Raw genomic sequence first — 21169 nt, forward strand, 5'->3', positions numbered from 1 at the left:
CGCAGAGTAGGTGAACGGATGATCTCCGCATGTGTGGTTCCCACCATGAAGCATAGAGGAGGAGGTGTGATGGTGTGGGGTGCCTTGCTGGTGACACTGTCAGTGATTTATTTAGAATTCAAGGCACACTTAACCAGCATGGCTACCACTGCATTCTGCAGTGATACGCCATCCCATCTGGTTTGCGCTTAGTGGGACTATCATTTGTTTTTCAACAGGACAATGACCCAACACATCAACAGATTGTGTAAGGGCTATTTGACCAAGAAGGAGAGTGATGGTGTGCAGCAAAAGATGACTTGGCCTCCACAATCACCCGACCTCAACCCAATTGAGATGGTTTGGGATGAGTTGGACCGCAGAGTGAAGGAAAAGCAGCCAACAAGTGCTCAGCACATGTGGTGAACTCCTTCAAGACTGTTGGAAAAGCATTCCAGGTGAAGCTGGTTGAGAGAATGCCAAGAGTGTGCAAAGCTGTCATCAAGGCAAAGGATGGCTATTTGAAGAATCTCAAATATAAAATATATTTTGATTTGTTTGGTTACTACATGATTCCATATGTGTTATTTCATAATGTTAATGTCTTACTATTCTTCAATGTAGAAAAAAAATAAAAAATAAAAACCTTGAATGAGTAGGTGTGTCCAAACTTTTGACTGGTACTGTAGTTATTAGGCAAGATAAGACAAAATATTATCAGATAACATTACTCTACAAGCAACATTGCAGTGATATCTTAAATAACCATTACACTTCGTAATTCATCTGTATATCCAAGAGGTCAGGTAAATAATCTGATTTACTCCTTCTCTCTCTGGGTTTATGAGTCTGCTGCTTACCGTAGAGGATCCTCTGAATCCTCCTTGTCATAACCGTCCCTCAGAGTCCTGGCCAGGAAGAAGATTGCCCCAGAGGCCACCAATAGGAAGCCAGCCACCGACGCTATAGCGATGCCCACCACCAGAGGTTCTGACACATACTCCTCACAGTGTTCCCCGCGGTACCACCAATTCTCTCCTACACGACATCTAGAACCACACAGAACAGCATTAGAACCATATGCATCTCAAACACACACATACACACACACACACAACCCTATAGTGAATTCATCATGTCAGTGTCCTTAACTGAACTCCCACCCACCTGCAGATGGCTCCCTTGCCGGGGATGACGTCACACTTCCCATCGTTGAGACAGAAGTCCTCCTGCAGGTCACAGATACTCTGGCACGGCAGTCCGTCCACACTGAAGTAACCCGCGTCACACACACACTCCGCCTCCCCGGACCAGCGGTTCACCGTGCACATCGAATACTCATTACACGCTTGGAACTTGCAGGGGTTTGCCTGGTTGCCTGGCAACGACAAAGAAAACATAAACAAACGTGTTTTTTGTGACCTCAGTTCTACCATCTGAGAACCTGGTGACTCAGGGATGGGGGTTTGACTGTGCTGGTGATGGTGGTTAAAGCCCACTAATTCTAAAATAACACATAAATACACCACAAAAAATATATGTTAGAATTTTTCAGACTTTAGTCGTAAATTGGCTGATGATGACGTGCCCAGAGCAGTTTAGTTGTCACTATCGGAACATTCTAGAAAAGAGTGAAGTATTCTAACCCTATCTCTGACTCCAACCTTAACTCTCTAACTCTAACCTTAACCCTTAACAAATACCTTTGTCTTTTTCTAATCTGACGCCCTGTGGAGACCTTACAGTAATGTGTGACATGATTAAGCATCAGTGTTACAGTAGATGATTATGATTGGCTCAGACAGATTACAACACAGATTATACTGTAACGACCCAGCCGGCCTTATAGAATAACACCATGGTGACTCATCCTCATTATCACACATACTGTACAGTACTGTTGCTGGTCACATTTTACATCTGCCCAGACGAGGGTTGCAAAATTCCCAGGTTTTCCAGAAGACCTGGTTGAAGGATTATGGATTTCCTGCTTAATCCCTCCTGATTCCTGGAATCCTCTAACCGGAATTTTGGTAAATCCAGGGAATTTTTTTGAAGTTCCCAGAATTTTGCAACCCTAGCCCAAACAGAAGTGCCAACCACATGAGATCACCATCCCCGCGGCCACAGTATCAAAGCCATTGACACATTGAGATCGTTATGTTATTTTCGTGGGCTCTTTGAGCTATAAAGTGTTAAGAAAACAACATGATTCATAGCTAGAGAGTCATCTCACTTCAATGACTCAATACAGCAATCTCCTGCTGATGTGTTAATGTGAGAAATTTGGGTTAGGTCAGCGTGCCATTGCTTCTGTTGTTGACTTTCACATCTATCAAGATCCAATAATGAAACCTCAACTATAGAAGATCATCCACCAAACGGACATTACTGTCAGGAAATGCTTCACAACAATGAGTACTTTTTGACATGACTTCATACATTTCCTACTCTCACTGCAGAATAACATCACTCAAGACTCAAGTATCACTTGTTTGCAGCTGAGGTTTACCTGATTCCACATCCAGTGAGTATTTGTCTATGGAGAGGTTCATGGTTTGGAAGGCTGAGTTAGCGAAGTCCTCTAGGATAAGGTAGACAGTGTTGGTGACCCCCCGAGAGACGGGCTTCCCGAACTTCATTCTGCTGTTCACCACGATGCTGCCGTTACGGAAATTCAGGATCTCCAGATTCTGGAAGTTGCTGAGGTTGGACTGCAGGTAAGGGACGAGCTACAGACGAGAAAGAGACATTGTTACTTTATGCTTCCCAAAACACCAAGATATACTGTATCCCATAGGTACTGTATGACTTGTGACAAATCCAATAACAATGGAAACAGTTAATTAGAAAGTTCAACTACAGAATCCATTATATGCAACATATTACAATATTCACAGCAATGAAAATGGTAAAATGGACTTGAGTAGGCCGTCTCTATGCATACTGAACATTAATTTATGGCCCCCATACCCCAATGTTACTGCAGATAACCCCATATATCCTTTACCAGTTCGAGGAACCTCTGCTCCAGGGCTTTGTACTCTGTGGAACTCTTGTTGAAGAGGTCCTCAGAGAACATCATGTTGGTCACCCTCAGGCTGAAGAACACCATCAGATCCTTGCCAGGGCTCTTCGCCATGGCGATGCTGCCAACGTCTGATCCGTGGGCGATGCTGGAGTACCCGCTGCTGTCCCCGTCCATGTGACTCGTTCCGTCATACATGTCGAAGGTGAGGTCAATTTCCGGCATGGGTGAGTCTGGTGCGTAGTCTCCAACAGCTTGGATTGAAGTGCCGACCTCTAGTTCGTATGTGTCATGAGCTGGGAAAGGGGGTGCTAGCGCCATGCTAACATCTCCTTCTTCAATGCTAACATCTGACTCTTCTGCTGCCTCAAGCAGGTTTTCTGTGGGTCTGAATGTGGGCTGGAAAAATGGAGGTAGGATTGTTGGGGCAATTTCTGGTGTCTCAGAGATTTCAATGTCACCATGTGGTGCTATTTCGGTGGTGGCTGGATGGTGTGTGGCTTCCTCCTCTTCCGGTACAGAGTCAGATATACGAGTGAAGGGAGATTCCTTCTCGGAGGATAAGATGCTATGAGACTCTATGACTTCCGGGGCTGCTGTACCTGCAGCCACAACAAATATTTCATCTTCAGCTAGGTCCTCCTCTGAGATGTCAAGAGCTGGGAGTAGTGTGGCCAAGGGCTCTGCGACCTCCGCCCCCTGTTCCTCCAAGATCTCCACCTCTCCGTCTTCATCCTCAGGATCGGGCACCAAGAGCAAAGGTCTGTCGGTGAAGGCTTCGATCTCTGGTGGTTCGGCGGTGATCATATCGAAGATGGACTCCTTGACTGTGAACAGCTCCATGTCTATGAAGGTAGGTGACTCTGTGACTGTGGGGAGTTCAACCTCTATTGGACTGGTTGGCTCCGACAGCTCCTCAACAGAACCATGGGTCTCAGCTGCTGGCCCTTCCAACACGAGGGCCTCAGTGGTGTAAACCTGAGGATAGGGATAATCAGTGACTGGTGCTATGATGGTGAATGGTTCGCTTGGGTAATAATCGTCATACATCCCAGAGGCCTCCAGCGTCTGTATGGAGAGCTCCACGGTCAGGGTCTCTGCAATCCAGAACACAGGGGCTTCAGCGGTGGTCGTGTAGTCAGGTCGGGTACTAATGTCTTGGGTCACAGGCAGTCTGTCCAAGAAAGGCCGTTGTGGCTCTTCCTCAACTGGGGCTGATTCTGGATGGAACTCAAAAGGACCCATATCCTCTGGAGATTCAGTCAGGACAGATTCGGTGATCTCTTCTCCCTTCTCCTCCTCCTTCTTCTTCTCTTCCTCCTTCGGTTCCACTTCTGGATCTGGTAAATGCACCTCCCCCACCACAGAATCCTCCTCCTCCTCCTCCTCTATGTAGTCCGTCTCCTCAGTTGTCACGGGAAACCATGGGAAGACGTCAGCCCCTTGGTCATCCCCAGAGAAGCCGGAGCCAGAGCCAGCATCCAAATCTTGGTCTACTCTGGGAGGTGCCGGGACCGGGACCTCTGTGGTCTGTGGTTGTGAAGGGGAGGAGGTAGAGGAGCCTCCAGCACCGACCACACCATTCCCATCGGGAGTATGAGAGTCTTGCTGAGTGTTGCTGAGAAGAAATCCCTCTTCTTCAATATTTCCATTATCTAGAAAAACAGGAAAAACACATGGTTTGTTACTGGAACATGGAATCTCCCTTCTCTTCAGTGAAGGGAAACAGAGTGAAAACACAGAATAGAGGAGAATCCATGAGATTAACAATGGATAAATGGTTTCAAAACTCTATTAAATCAGATTTGAATGTGTTTTTTTGTGTTGTGTGTTACTGCGTGGTTGACAGTATACAAGGTGATGTGAATGTCGTGTCTTTATTTAGGAGGTAGAAACAGGACTGCTCACGCTCTGCAGGGACAGCAGTGGTGCTGGGTGGCAAGGTGGTTTCATCCAGAACGAACACATCATTTTCACTGGCCACAACGCTCCCGGAGCCCTTCAAAAGGTCCACAGGAAACAGGAAATCATCCTTCTTCAGGAAGATGTCGCTGACATCCAAGTCTTGGCCAGGAGCATCTGGTGGTTTCTCAGCAGCCAGAACATTGTCCTGACACACCAGGAAGAAAAGACAAAGGTTGATAAAAGTGCAATGAAATTATTCTTACATTCTACTAACGTAAGAGAAATGTATGTCTAGTAACTCCCACTTAAATTAACGTCCACGTGTATTGTTGTCTACCTTTAGCCCAAACGGGAGGCTGGCAGACACGGCAAACATAGAAAATGCCAAGAATATACCTGGATTAGGCTGGCTAAAGGAAAGATAATCCTAAATCATCTATCTATACGGGAATTGCCCGGACGATACACCTGGGCTGGCCATGCCCCAAGGATGGACACACGCAACTACAGTACATAGACCTACATAGACTTACATAGACCTACATAGACCTACACCACCCATGCATACATAAATGCAAAAATACCTATATTTTCCCATGCACAGATCAAAAAGCACATGCATAGGATGACAGACATGATCATGTATACATTCAACAGTCCTTATAGAAGTCAAAGTGGAGAAAAAAAATGATCCTCAACATCTTCAATGAATTACAGTGGAAATTCATCCTTCTTCTATCCGGACTAACTTCAGTGGAAAGAAATTGCACTGGCACGCAGAAGATACATTTGGACACGAAAGCCAGCCCTCTGTGCCTCCCTAGCTGCAGCTGCAGATTAGTTGTGTTTTCTCTCTCACAAGGTTGAGTTGTAGCAGAGTGTTTCTCTCTCACAAGGTTGAGTTGTAGCAGAGTGTTTCTCTCTCACAAGGTTGAGTTGTAGCAGAGTGTTTCTCTCTCACAAGGTTGAGTTGTAGCAAATACAGATGTAGCCCTTGATATGTGTGCTTCACAAAGTAAATATTCAGAAACATGAAATTCACATATATATCGCTAGCAACAGATGCCCTATATGAATGAATGCAACAACACAGGCCTTTTAACCTCAACATATGTTCTGTATTAGTATCTTCTGCTAAAGGGACAGAGAAACACACACACACTTCATCTTCCACAATGAAAATGGGCTTCCTGCAAACAGCCATGTGACTCAGTGAGACCGTCAAACCGGGTTGTGTTCACAAATGAGCAGAGCGTCATTGTCTTTCACCACAGGATAAACAAAACGTTGTGTTATGCCCTAAGGACAACAATAAAGTTCTGTTTGGTCAAAGTGGACCCATTTAATAACGAATGGACTTCAGATGTGCTTATCTTTAACTACCAGTAACTGCCTTGTGCCTGTGTTAGACCCTAGGAAGCTTGCCATTACCTGAGAGAATGAGAGAGAACATATGGTAGTCAAGACAAATTAGACAACGCCATTCAGCCAAAACAAGATTGTAAATCAGTTTAATAAAGGGATGAGAAAAAATAGGAAATAATTTAGGGAGTAAATTCTGAGATTATTAAGTTTGTTTCCAGTCAAATGTGTCTTTGTAATTACAGTGCCGTCTATGAGAAAAGTGGATCATTCGGCGTAATAAATTCATGTCATATTTCCACTCAAACCAGATTTCTTTCTATATTTCTTAGTGATTGAACACAACTGTTTGCTTAATATGGCATGCTGACTTGCGTCTTGAGAATAGTTTTGTGGAAAATGGACTTGACTATTTTTACAGACTTTTACTGAACTGAGACAGCTGGGTATGAATTCCATTATCCAAAGCAACTTTAGCAACAAATGATTTTCATTGCATTCATTTTAGTGTAGCCTCCACACCAACACACATTGAACTAGCAATGCCATCAACTACATATTCAGTTGACTATATTGTTATGCAATGCACAATGTTCCTCAGGACAATGTGGAGCAGTGAACTGACACTCACTCACCATCATGTCATTGGACTCTTCTGGTTTGGTGGTGGGTCTCCCTCCCAGAAACAAGTGATCAACTGGAAAATAAAACAGTCATACACAAATCAACTGGAGGACCCTTTTACCATTTCACACAAATCCCAGGACTAAACCCTTATTTAGCAGTGGTCGCCAACCCTGTTCCTGGAGCGCTCCTCTCTGAGCAAGCTTTTGTTTCAGCACTAACACACTTAATTGTACCAGATCAACTAATCCTCAATACTATTATTAGTCTGGTTAAGTGTGTTAGTTCTGGGCTGGAATAAAAGCCTTCTCATAATGTAGCTCTCTAGGACCAAAGTTCATGACCCCCTGTTGTACAGTTCAGCCGGTCTGTAGACCTACCTCGCTCTAGCTGCAGTGAGTCAGGGTCTACATCCAGAGTGGTGTTGCTCATGAAGTTCTCCTTGTGCAGGGCTTCAGTGATGTAGTTTCGGAAGTCTGTTATGGTGTAGACCACGGTGGGGCGTTCAACGGCGTCACGGTAAGACTTCTCCACCACGTTGGACTGGAGGTTGATGTAGTCCATGGTGTCGTTACTGATGCCTGCCCCGTCCACCTCCAGAGTCACTGCGTAGTGGACTACCACAGACAACATACCCCTAGAGGAACAACATTCATTTGATAGAGAGAGAGAGAGAGACACATTGAGGAATGGAGAGACACATTGAGGAACAGAAGAGACACATTGAGGAACAGAGAGAGAGACACATTGAGGAACAGAGAGAGAGACACATTGAGGACCAGAGAGAAACACATTGAGTAACAGAGAGAGAGATACTGAGGAACAGAGAGACACATTGAGGAACAGAGAGACACATTGAGGAACAGAGAGACACATTGAGGAACAGAGAGACACAATAAGGAACAGAGAGACACATTGAGGAACAGAGAGACACATTGAGGAACAGAGAGACACAATAAGGAACAGAGAGACACATTGAGGAACAGAGAGACACATTGAGGAACAGAGAGACACAATAAGGAACAGAGAGACACATTGAGGAACAGAGAGACACAATAAGGAACAGAGAGACACATTGAGGAACAGAGAGACACATTGAGGAACAGAGAGACACAATAAGGAACAGAGAGACACATTGAGGAACAGAGAGACACATTGAGGAACAGAGAGACACATTGAGGAACAGAGAGACACATTGAGGAACAGAGAGGGGTGCCCTCATCTTGGATAAGGTTGCATGGCTCAAATGTCTCAAGTAGAAATGATTGTTACACTTTACTTTGAGCCCACAGGTATAATGAATTATAATGCAGTCATAATGCTCTCATAGGGATCACAAGTGATTCCCAGTCTGTTGAATAGATGCCACATAGTAAGACATCATGTCATGTTGGACGTAATAAAACATTATTAGAGCTGAAAAAAACACTTAAAACAAGACATAAAAATTAGGGAAAGTGCTGTGAAAACATAATTAGTGATTGTGTGAGTTTACCCACCAGGGTTGGTTAAACCGGTCCTAGCTTAAAGATGTCCTAGCTTAATTATTACAGAGGTCCTAGCTTAAAGAGGTCCTAGCTTAATTATTACAGAGGTCCTAGCTTAAAGAGGTCCTAGTTTAGGCACAGTGCAGTCAAAAACGTGATTTTCCTGTGTTTTATAGATATTTCCACACAATGAGGTTGGAATTTTACCGTGAAATTGTGAAAATTATGATAATGCCCTTTAAGTATAAGAGCTGTTTAAAAAGACAGCCTGAAATTTCTGCCTGTTGGTATGGAGCTTATACCTTTCCAAGGTTACATCACCATGCGGTACATTTTTTAATAGAACAATTAGAAAGAGAGTTTCAAACCTCTCTGCCAATACCAGCTAGTTTTCAGTTTTCCCCTCCTAACTCAGACCACTCCCAGACAGTCCTAGGGAAATTCTCGCTTGAGAAATTGCTCTTTGCTAAGAAGATATTTTTGTTTATTTTTGACTATTTTAACTGAAAACAATCACAGAAAGGTACTTAATTGTTACCCAGAAATGATTTGATATTGAGATAAAAACGGCTGCATTGGACCTGTAAAGTGGTCCTTATCCTAATCTAGATACTGTGTTCTGAGGCATAATATTTCCCCCTAGTGTGGGAGAACCTGATCAGTTTATGACCATCTTCACTTTCTCCCCAATTCTCCTTCAGCTCTAATTCCCTGGCAGCTCAGTTTAAATGCTGCATGCTAACAGGGCTTTATATGACCTGCAGAACAAACCGTGGAGAGCCGAAGGTGGTTTAAAGGCCTCACTGTGCTCGCAACGTTTAGTTTTCCACGATGCCAGTTTGTAGGGGAAACCAGTGCGGGACTAAACCCATGGGGGAATCTGGCCTGGAGCCGCCGTACTGGTTGACAGTCAGGAGAAAATTGATCTTGTCATAAAGCTCTGCCTTTAATCTCATCATCATGACTGGCAGGGGGCCAGCGGGGTGAGCGATGGGGCTTACCCCACTTAGGGGGTGATTGACCATTGCAAGGCCATTAACTGTAAATTGGAACAAAGTCCATTGCAGAACTCGTGTAATATAAAGACGCCAACTAATAGAAAACACATAGAAGTCCAATGTGACATGTAGCCAAAAGGAATCGCACGTTTTAGCTTCATTTTTTGTGCTTTTCGTGTCTGCAATGGTGCCGATGCACTGAGCTATAATGATTGACAGGCATTGGAAGTATGCTTGTAATGCTGGTAAACATAGTGTGGAACAACTGACCTGAAGACTGTGGCAAGGAAGCAGAAAACATCTAACCATGCAGTAGGTACGGTAAAGGCTTGGTTCTTTGGCTCAGCCAGACACAGCTGCACATGCATATCCCATTAGTAGATATACATGTGAGATAGACTCAGTGGGATTTGGGTTAGCTCAACTGTGCAGTCATAATGGTTGAACTGGGAGTGATAGCATCGCAATGAGATGGATTTATCATGCTCCAGTGCACTTTCACACAGGTATCTAGCCTGTTATTACAGCACTCTCCAGGACGTCATCAACTGTAATGTGCGTGTCAGTGGTCGTTGTCATGGATTTAGGAGCCATAAATCCTGACATGTGAATGCATTAACAGTAACCAGGTTTCCAGCCATCCTTTTTATGCGAGTAAAGTACATGTTGGATTAAAAATGTCACGACAGGCCTGATGGGAACAGCAAATCTGGCGACAAAACAAATCCGCTAGACAGGGTGGGAATTAATTATGCGAGATATGGCGGCGGAAACCCCTTTATGTGCATATATTGATAAATATTGAGGGTCTTATTCTGGTGACATGATGATCGATGCTTGGCTGGCTGCCGTTTGACAAATAAAAATGATTATCATAACAATCTCATCATTAAAGTAGCCTGTTGTATATGCTATCTGTTGGTTAGAGTGCACATGCCAAAACCATAGTGGGCACATTCACTATATAACACAACATTTGTGGTGAAAAAAACATCATTAGAGTTGTGAGGGAAACCCATTTAACTTGTATTTTTTATTCAGTACATGGGAATTTAACCGCAAAAGTTATTTCCATGTGCACTACATCATCACGCACAGCGTTTTATCCTCAACAAGCATGTGGTTTTTATGCAGATTTTAGAATATTCACATGAACATCTGTCGCCAATTGGATGTAAACCTTGTGAGACAGTTATTTGGGTCAGAAGAAAGAAAATATGCTTACCTTTGGAGGTCCTTCTGAGGCCTGGACACATTTGGAAAAGACAAAGAAATATTAGAACTTGATATTGAAATAGCATATTGCCTGTTCAATTAAATAGTATGATTTATAGGTAGTAGATCAATGGATTTGTAGCTGTTAATGACGCTTACCTGAATTCAACTACAAAGACCTTCTTGAATCCTGGTAACCTTTCAAATGCATCTTCAATCTAGATGAGAATGATGAAAAGAAAACACACTTAGTTAATTACCACGTCATGTAGGAGTTTTTCTCAGGAGAATGAAAAAGATCCACCCTGTTCGCCAGACATGCCTGGGTCTACAGCAGTACTGTGAATCCTTTACGCCACTAGTTAGCAATATCATTCTCAGTCCAGGACCACATAGTATGAACAATTACTGCAGTATAGACAAAAATTAAGTCAGTCCCCTGTCCAAGTCTGTGTCGTGCTGTCTGTGTGCTAAAGCTATCCTCTAGGATCTGTGCCACCTCCCTTCTTTCCCCTCTTGGCCAGGAGCAGTAAGGCTCTGTCCTGTTGTTTACTTATTCATCCTCTCTGTATGTCTGCATCTCAAATGGCACCCTATTCCCTATTTAGTGCACTACTTTTGACCCGAGCTCCATGGGGCTCTGATCAGGCCCTGGTCAAAAGCACTGCACTATATTGGGAAATAGGCAGCCATTTGAGACACAGTCCATGTGTCTAACTAATGGCCTCTGCTCTGACATAAACTCGGGCTCTGCCGGAGAAAAGGCCAAAATGTGAGGTGGCAACATCCAGCAATGGGAATACACTGTCCGTCACTGTGGGTTCACAGCAGAGGACATGTTTCCAGAGCTGTCACACTGACTGGTGTACCTCTGATTTTTACAGGCAGCTTTCTTCCTGTTCGCTCTTTAGTGAATACAGTATATAGCTGGCAAGCCTGGACAACCAGTACAACATTCGAAAGCTGATTACAGTAAATAGATACAGTAGAATATATATAAATATATCTTTCAACCTCTTCCGAACTTTCTGTTTGTACTCTGTACACACAAGAGTTAATCATGTAAAATACACTGTACAAAATATTAGGAACACCGGTTTGAGTGTTTCAAGAACTGCAACGTAACAGTTTCCCATGTGTATCTAGAATGGTCCACCACCCAAAGGACATCCAGCCAACTTGACACAACTGTGGAAAGTATTGGAGTCAACATGGGGCAGCATCCCTGTGGAACACTTTCGACACCTTGTAGAGTCCATGCCATGACGAATTGAGGCTGTTCTGAGGGCAAACGGAGGTGCAACTCAATATTAGGAAGGTGTTCCTAATGTTTTGTACACTCAGTGTACATCCTGTATGTCAAAAGTAAGGAAACAAAAACAAAAGCGGGTGTCAAAAGGGACGGGACCAAGCAATTGCTTTTACCAAGAACCTGCACGGGGAGAGCAGTATACCAACTCTACTGTACCTTATGGGTGAAATGTTTGGCCACGCGTTGGTAGTAGAAGCTAGAGGGGTCTCTCAGGGCGTCGTCGTAGTTCTCTCCCTTCAGTTGGATGCTGAGTTCCACCACCTGCTCCTTCATGAGTGTGGAAGGCCTCATCATGATGTCCTCGATCTCATTGCCCAGCTAAACACAGGACACAAAAACAGATCACAAACAGCTCACATCATTACAATATCACTTCACTCTCATTCATTTCAGTGTCTTTAATCTTTAGCTGATGCACCTCTCTTATTGTGTGTTTAAGAAGGCTTCTATCCTTTATGATGTAACAATTTGATTATTGATTCTGTATTTCATTGATTGCAATAATAATAAGCTCATCATTGCTTACCGCGTTTTCCACCTCTGTTATGATATCTTGAATCCCTAGGAAGTCATCATTTGTTTCTTCTGGTTCTTCTGTGACCCTATAACGATCACCGTTATTGTTCTCCTCTGCATCCCTATAACGATCGCCATTATTGTTCTCCTCTGTGTCTGCCAAAATTCCAGTTTCAGTGGTGACCTCATGAGTAATCTCCACAGCAGCCTCCGGTGTTGCCTCTGGAGTGGACTCACCTGCAGCCTCTGTGGTTATCTCTGCTGCAGCTTCTTCGGAAGCCTCTTCTGTAGTTTCTGTAATTATCTTTTTGGAAGCCTCTTCTGTAGCTTCTGGAATGATCTCTTCTACTGCCTCAGATGGGACCTCTTCTGAAGCCTCTGGAGTTTCCTCCTCTGAAGGTTCTGGAATTTCTTCCTCTGACATTTCTGGAATTTCCTCCTCTGAATGTTCTGGTGTTATCTCTTCTGGAGTCACTAAAACTATTTTTTCTACAGTTTCTGTTGTGTCTTCTTCAGCAGCTTCCAGAGCTATCTCTACAGTCTCTGGGGTGATTTCTTCTCCAGCCTCTGGAGTGTCTTCCACTGCAGTCTCCAAAGGGACCTCTTCTGCTTCCTCAGGAACTTCTTCAGTAGACTCTGGAGTTACCTCTATCTCCACCTCGGGATTGTCCTCTACTGCAGTTTCTTCTGTAATCTCCTCAGCCTTTGTAGGTTCCTCCACTACATATTCTGGAGTTACCTCTACTTCAACCTCAGGAGTGACCTCCAAAGTGGCTTCTGAGGTGACCTCCACCGTAACTTCCTTCATCCCTACTTCAGCCTCAGGAGTGACTTCAGCCTTTATTGTTGCTTCTTCAGTGATGTCTGTTACATCCTCTGGAATGGCCTTTACTGAAGTTTCTGGAGTGACTTCTTCCTCAGGATCAATCTCTATTACCACTTCATTAGTAGTAGTGGCCAAAGTATCCTCTAGTACAGTCTCTGGAGTGATCTCCTCTGTAGCCTCGAGTATCAAATGCATTGTGGCGTCTGAGATAACTTCATCTAAAATCTCAGGGGTCTCCTCTTCAGTGTCTTCTGGGGCAACATTCACTGTAGCCTCTGAGGTGACCTCCACAGGGAGCTCCTGAACGCCTCCATCTGAATCCTCAGAAGGTATCTCCATGGAAGCTTCAGGCTCTGAAGTGTCCTCTGGAGACACTTCTGGAATCGACTCTGCTGCAGCTTCCTCATCGGTATTCTCAGAAGTGTCCTCTGGAGAAATGTCTGGAGTTAATTCTGCTGCATCCTCTGGAATATCCTCATCTGTAGTATCTTCTGACGTTGCCTTGGTAGCAATGTCTGAAGTGGTCTCCAAAGTGACGTCTTCTTCTCCAGCACCCTCTGTGATCTCCTCATCTATGGTATCTGAAGTGACCTCTGTGGCAGCCTCTTTAATCTCCTCATCTATGTTGTCTGAAGTGATTTCTGTGGCACCCTCTGTGATCTCCTTGTCTATGGTATCTGAAGTGATTTCTGTAGCACTCTCTGTGATCTCCTTGTCTATGGTATCTGAAGTGATTTCTGTAGCACCCTCTGTGATCTCCTTGTCTATGGTATCTGAAGTGATTTCTGTAGCACCCTCTGTGATCTCCTTGTCTATGATATCTGAAGTGATTTCTGTGGCACCCTCTGTGATCTCCTTGTCTATGGTATCTGAAGTGGTTTCTGTAGCACCCTCTATGATCTCCTTGTCTATGGTATCTGAAGTGATTTCTGTGGTACCCTCTGTGATCTCCTTGTCTATGGTATCTGATGTGATTTCTGTAGTACCCTCTATGATCTCCTTGTCTATGGTATCTGAAGTGATTTCTGTGGCACCCTCTGTGATCTCCTTGTCTACGGTATCTGAAGTGGTTTCTGTAGCACCCTCTATGATCTCCTTGTCTATGGTATCTGAAGTGATTTCTGTGGCAGCCTCTGAAGGCACTCCAGAAGTGGTTTCAGAAATGTCCTCCAAAGAAGTTTCTGGAATAAATTTTATTTCAGGTTCTGGGATATCCTTGTCTGTGGACCCAACAGGGATCTCGATGGCAGCTTCTGAAGGGACCTCTGCAGGGACCTCAACGGCAGCCTCTGATAGGACCTCTATAGGGATCTCAATGGCAGCTTCTGGTGGGACCTCTGCAGGGATCTCAATGGCAGCTTCTGGTGGGACCTCTGCAGCGGCCTCTTCTGCCTCCTCCACAGTATTGTGTGTGGTATCTGAGATGACTTCCTCAACCATTTTCTCAATTACCTCATTAATGGGCTTGTGGATGACAGTGACAATAGGTTCAGGTGTGATCTCCACAGTGTCATCTGAGGTAGCATCGGATGTTTCCTCAACAGCAGCCATATTAACCTCCTGGACAGCCTCATCACTAGTCTCAGCAAGGACTTCACCTGCTGTTTCGGAGTTGACGTCAAAGGCAGTTTCGGTAGTGGCGTCCTCTCCTATCTCCTGTATTGTCTCGTCGGTCTCTGAGGTGACGTCGATGTCAGCATCTTCAGTCACATAGTCAGTAGTTCCTGGCAGGACCATCTCTGTGACCTCCTCAGCTGGCTCTGCAGTAGTGACAGGAATGACGTCAACATCTCCTCGCAAGGTTGGGAAGGTGTCTGGCTGTACGACAATGACTTCATTATCTACAGAAGAAAACAAGAAGGGACCCAGAAACAAAGACTATATAAGTATAAATAAAAAGAGGGTGTATTATACGTGACACAGAATACAAGAAAACATTCTACATGACATCAATGAATTGCTACTGAACATGTCTGGCACTGAAATTGAAAAGTAGTGTGTTCAGACAAGCGGTTCAGACAATCTCTTAGGAGTCTAACGGTCCCTCTATCCACTGTCCATTGACAAAGTGGTGTGTCATTAAGAAGGATTAAAGGCCTATTCTGGGAGCAACATGTCTTGATCAGGCTACAGTAGTCCTATGCAGCACCCACAATAACCTCAAGACAGTACTACACTACAGACAGGGGCTAATAGTCTAGCTATACTATCACTGATCAACAGATGGCATAAAAAACAGATGAATATTGCCCAGACACTGAATTGAGGTTAAGAGGTAAACCTTTTTGGGTGGTGGCCAATTCTGATGGAGTTGCCGCGGTTGGACTGTGTAACAGAGAAAGACAATCAATCAGTAACTTCCACATGTTGGACTGTGTAACAGAGAGACAATCAATCAGTAACTTCAACATGTTGGACTGTGTAACAGAGAAAGACAATCAATCAGTAACTTCAACATGTTGGACTGTGTAAAAGAGAGACAATCAATCAGTAACTTCAACATGTTGGACTGTGTAACAGAGAGACAATCAATCAGTAACTTCAACATGTTGGACTGTGTAACAGAGAGACAATCAATCAGTAACTTCAACATGTTGGACTGTGTAAAAGAGAGACAATCAATCAGTAACTTCAACATGTTGGACTGTGTAAAAGAGAGACAATCAATCAGTAACTTCAACATGTTGGACTGTGTAAAAGAGAGACAATCAATCAGTAACTTCAACATGTTGGACTGTGTAACAGAGAGACAATCAATCAGTAACTTCAACATGTTGGACTGTGTAACAGAGAGACAATCAATCAGTAACGTCAACATGTTGGACTGTGTAAAAGAGAGACAATCAATCAGTAACTTCAACATGTTGGACTGTGTAACAGAGAGACAATCAATCAGTAACGTCAACATGTTGGACTGTGTAACAGAGAGACAATCAATCAGTAACTTCCACATGTGATACAAAAGATTGTAGGTTGTAAAGCTCCCACTTTACAATAAGTACCCCTCATACCTGTGTAATGAAATTGCAGTTACGCAGGAATGTACAGCGTCATTACAATAATTACATAGTACTTAAAACTGGTATACCTGTTCAAATGGCTTTCATGCTATTGTGATGTCATTTGCAAATCTTTAACATTTTGCAAATCAAAACCAGGTATTACATGTTGTTACACTGCACCCCTGTATGTAACTACCAGGTATTACACAGTACCCCTGTATGTAACTACCAGGTATTACACTGTACCCCTGTATGGAACTACCAGGTATTACACTGTACCCCTGTATGGAACTACCAGGTATTACACTGTACCCCTGTATGGAACTACCAGGTATTACACTGTACCCCTGTATGTAACTACCAGGTATTACACTGTACCCCTGTATGGAACTACCAGGTATTACACTGTACCCCTGTATGGAACTACCAGGTATTACATGTTGTTACACTGTACCCTTGTATGTAACTACCAGGTATTACACTGTACCCCTGTATGGAACTACCAGGTATTACATGTTGTTACACTGTACCCTTGTATGTAACTACCAGGTATTACACTGTACCCCTGTATGGAACTACCAGGTATTACATGTTGTTACACTGTACCCCTGTATGTAACTACCAGGTATTACACTGTACCCCTGTATGGAACTACCAGGTATTACACTGTACCCCTGTATGGAACTACCAGGTATTACATGTTGTTACACTGTACCCCTGTATATAACTACCAGATATTACACTGTACCCCTGTATGCAACTACCAGGTATTACATGTTGTTACACTGTACCCTTGTATGTAACTACCAGGTATTACACTGTACCCCTGTATGGAACTACCAGGTATTACATGTTGTTACACTGTACCCCTGTATGTAACTACCAGGTATTACACTGTACCCCTGTATGGAACTACCAGGTATTACATGTTGTTACATTGTACCCCTGTATGGAACTACCAGGTATTACATGTTGTTACACTGTACCCCTGTATGGAACTACCAGGTATAAAACTGTACCCCTGTATGGAACTACCAGGTATTACACTGTACCCCTGTATGGAACTATTAGGTATTACACTGTACCCCTGTATGGAACTACCAGGTATTACACTGTACCCCTGTATGTAACTACCAGGTATTACACTGTACCCCTGTATGGAACTACCAGGTATTACAAAAGTAGACCTGCTATAATACTTTGCTGTTACTGTCTACATGCATGTAGCTTACAGGCACAGCAAGCTGTCTACAGCAGTGGCTATGATCATACAACAATGTAGCAGTTGTATGAAGCTGGTTGAAGCGAGGGGGGAAAGGTTGAGCAGTCTGCAGAGCTGTGTGGTGCACAGAGGCTGCCGTCACGTCACATTTACATTTTACATTTTCATCATTTAGCAGACTCTTATCCAGAGCGACTTATATACATTTTCATACTAGTCCCTGTGGGAATCGAACCCACAACCCTGGTGTTGCAAGCGCCATGCTCTACCAACTGAGCTACACGGGACTACATCACTGTTATGGATAGCATACAACACAGCTGTGTTTCTATAGAGCGTGTGGGCACCAAGACAGCAGGCTTTAGTGTTGTGAACAGGCCTACCTGCACACTTTGGACCCTGAGCTTGTGGGCTCGCTGACGTGGATGGGACGGGGATGAGGAGAACATGGAAGTGGTGTAAATACAATGTGATTGATGAGGGGTTGAGGTTGAGTGACGATCAGCGGGATGCAACATTCTGTACGTCTGCTCTAAGTGATCTGAACGTTCTGTAACGTTGCACCCTGCTGAACGTGACCCAGGCATGTACTTATTTTGCATTGTGACAGAATGCAAGTGCTAGTATCTCATAGAGACATTGCAATGTTTGGAGCTCACCTATTCGGAGCAGCAGTCATCACCACTCTCTGAAATAAAAACAGAATCCATTGATAAATAAAGCTTCTCAATCACATACCAATAAACTACACACACTTGTACACACACACGCATACTCACACAAATCAATATCCGTAATGTTTTACATATCAAATTGTACAAAATTCTCACTCACAGCCCTAACAAGAGAGACGTGCTCCTCTGATCGGCTGAAGTTGCTGCCGATCTCCATCACGCTGACGGCTCCATCCTGACATAAGTTAACCCAGGCCTGGTACTCGTCTCTCTCAGGTAGACGGTCCCAGAAGATCTTGAACGCCTCCCACACAGTCTCCTGACACACTGGGCAGCACACAGACACAGGAATGGGTCAGAGACTAGCGTTCACACCCTGACTTTATTGTGTACTTCCTGATTGGACAGAATTTAAATGGAATTGACCCCAACCCTGATTGACACAGAGACATGTGACACAGAGGTCGCACTCTGTGACACAGATGGATGTAGAAGAAGACCCGCTTTACGTATATGAATATTCAATCTAGATTTAAATAATACCGTGTACTACAAGGACACGGAAATCAAAACAAACATTGACATTTAGCTGACATTTAGCCAGCGATCCTGACAGGAAAAATCTCTCCAATGGACAGCTATGAAAAATGAAGGCAATAAGGGAAATGTGAGGTCATTTTTTGATCCATACACACATACACTCCCACGTTCCAGACAGCATCACCATTTCACCACCACTGCTGACATTGAAATTACTTCTCAGTTCAAGACATGTGGTATTGCACGTCATTTTCACAACGTACCAGTACCTCTGCTTTGGAACAAAAAAAGCTGGCAAAAAACATTAACCCCCTTTCTTTTTCTCTCAATCTGTGGCCACATCTGTAGACTACATTTCAGGTTTGGAGGCTGAGGACAACCAGAAATCCCTTGGTAGAGGAGCTAGCGGGAGCAGGCCTGAGGGCTCTCATATTTTCCTGGCAGCATGGCTCATCTGATCAATGTCTAGAGGACTACTATTTCGGTAGCGAGGCAGGGTTCAGACCGAGGACCGGGGCTTTCTCTCTAAGCTTCCCCAGGTGGAGCACCACGTGTTCGGGTTGACCTAACAGAAGGGCACCCTGGTGCAAGGCTGTCTGGTGCCAGGCTCTCTGCCTGGCCTCACCTGAAATCTGTCCCTTACCTGTATCAATCAGTCTATACCAAAAGGAGGTTGGACGTTTGACCTTAAACGTGGAACATTTCTCAGCCTCCATGACTGAATACTATAACTATAGCCCTTGAATCATGATAGATTAGTTACTGTCATTGATTGACTTCTAGTAATTTCCCTTGAGTTCCAACAAGGTTCTGAACCATTGTTTCAAACAAACCACTGATAGAGAATGGTAACACAGGGCTGTATTTCAACGGCTGAAGACATGCATGTGGATGACCATAGGGCTTTAATAAAGAGGCTGGAAAATTACTGGTTACTGCATGGTTCATGTTGGAGGTGATTAAAGAGCACACATTTACATGACAAACATCTATTTATCTTCCCCACCTGTCCATTCCCAATTAAATATGAGATCATCACAGAAAGTTGTACTCACTTTGATGGTATATAATAGTTGTGTTATTACAATAAATGCATATAAAATCTGTAATAAGTCATAGACGGCCATATGATAAAAGGAGTGAGCGTAGCCTACTGTTACCTCCTCTCTTAGAAAAAAAGCCGCTATCTAGAACCTAGAAGGGTTCTTCGGCTGTCCCCATAGGAGAACCTTTTGAGGAACCCTTTTTGGTTCCCGGTAGACCCCTTTTGTTTCCGGGTAGAACCCTTTTGGGTTCCACGTAAGACCATTTCCACAAGGAGTTCTACAAGGAGCCCAAAAGGGTTCTACCTGGAACCCAAAAGGGTTTTACCTGGAACCAAAAGGGTTATTCTATGGGGACAGCCGAAGAACCCTTTTGAAACACTTTTGCATAAGAGTGTACGCATCACAGGAATTAAATTAATCTGGCTGAACAACAAAGATTGTAGATGAATAGACTCCAGGTCATAATGAATCCCCTGTGCCCATGAGCTACAGTAGTGAAAAAGCTTACCTCGCTGGTGAAAGTACTTCAGGTGGTTTTCTATTGCTTGGTCTACAGTCTCTTGAGAACAAAGCTTCACTCCACTGGGAAAAAGAATATTACGCTTTCTTCTAGAAATAGCACCCTTTCCTTTGTATGTCTTGTGGGTCAAAGCCTCCAGACCTTCATCTGACTCCAGTTGGCTTGATATCCCAGAGGGGTCTTGAGATTTCAAGTGTTTCACTACCAAACCACTATCCATAGCAACCCCGTGCGAAGCATCTGTAAAAGTACATGAGACAGTTATATATGTGATCAGAAGTCAAACAGTCATCATTAAATCCTCTACTGTACCTACCCGTGTCAAAGTATCCTGTCAGAAGGATGGCAGACACAACCCAAAAAACACAGTTCCTCATTAGCCCTGGCATTTCTGAAAGAGCCAAGATCCAAGACGCAGCTCCAGTCTAGATGAAATCTTCTCAATCCTTCTCAGTTCATCAACAAGAGGGTTTTGTATGCTGTCCATCCACTTGATAGCATTGTGTAAAAATAGGGCTATTCCTCTGGTTATTCCTCATGGGGCTAGGCTATCCCCCCAGTGTAACGGGATGTGGTTACAGTGCTGAAGACAGCTCCCCAGCCTTACTCAGGTAAGCAGATGGGACTTTGGCAAGAGATTTTTTTCTGCTTCCTAATCCTATTTGATAAGCTTTAGTGGTGCCTCTGCAAGACTTTAGTAGTCTAACAGTGCATGGTTGTTTAACTTGTGAATAATCTGTGTAGACCAATGTGGGGAATAGGCATAGTGATGGTCATTTTATTTTTTACATAATTGCATATTTTCACAGCTGCAAAACATGCAATAACAATTTATCCTACTTGGACACACTTTATATCCTATAAGTTGCTAATGTAAGTGATATGATTGGCTTGGTCTGCTTATTAAATTATT

The 21169-nt window shown here is 43.7% G+C and overlaps 1 protein-coding gene across 2 annotated transcripts in view; it reads right to left on the reverse strand.

Annotated features, from left to right (window-relative positions):
- LOC106574749 (interphotoreceptor matrix proteoglycan 2) overlaps window positions 1-20866 on the reverse strand; it is a 37632-nt gene extending 16766 nt beyond the window's left edge. Inside the window, exons 1-17 of one of the 2 annotated variants that reach the window (XM_045699203.1) lie at window positions 20573-20866; window positions 20245-20496; window positions 18311-18477; window positions 18136-18164; window positions 17860-17892; window positions 15534-15577; window positions 12437-15093; window positions 12067-12228; window positions 10758-10816; window positions 10609-10629; window positions 7279-7535; window positions 6910-6971; window positions 4916-5117; window positions 2990-4662; window positions 2492-2711; window positions 1147-1357; window positions 840-1028 (exon numbers count right to left, since the gene is read on the reverse strand). In XM_045699203.1, coding sequence (XP_045555159.1) covers window positions 840-1028; window positions 1147-1357; window positions 2492-2711; window positions 2990-4662; window positions 4916-5117; window positions 6910-6971; window positions 7279-7535; window positions 10609-10629; window positions 10758-10816; window positions 12067-12228; window positions 12437-15093; window positions 15534-15577; window positions 17860-17892; window positions 18136-18164; window positions 18311-18477; window positions 20245-20496; window positions 20573-20645 — 6311 coding nt within the window. In that variant the 5' untranslated portion in view covers window positions 20646-20866. The remainder of the gene's footprint in view (window positions 1-839; window positions 1029-1146; window positions 1358-2491; window positions 2712-2989; window positions 4663-4915; window positions 5118-6909; window positions 6972-7278; window positions 7536-10608; window positions 10630-10757; window positions 10817-12066; window positions 12229-12436; window positions 15094-15533; window positions 15578-17859; window positions 17893-18135; window positions 18165-18310; window positions 18478-20244; window positions 20497-20572) is intronic. The other variant, XM_045699204.1, reaches the window with a different exon arrangement.
- Between the last annotated feature and the right edge of the window lie 303 nt (window positions 20867-21169).

Source organism: Salmo salar, chromosome ssa17, assembly GCF_905237065.1.
Source record: "Salmo salar chromosome ssa17, Ssal_v3.1, whole genome shotgun sequence".
Classification (NCBI taxonomy): domain Eukaryota; kingdom Metazoa; phylum Chordata; class Actinopteri; order Salmoniformes; family Salmonidae; genus Salmo; species Salmo salar.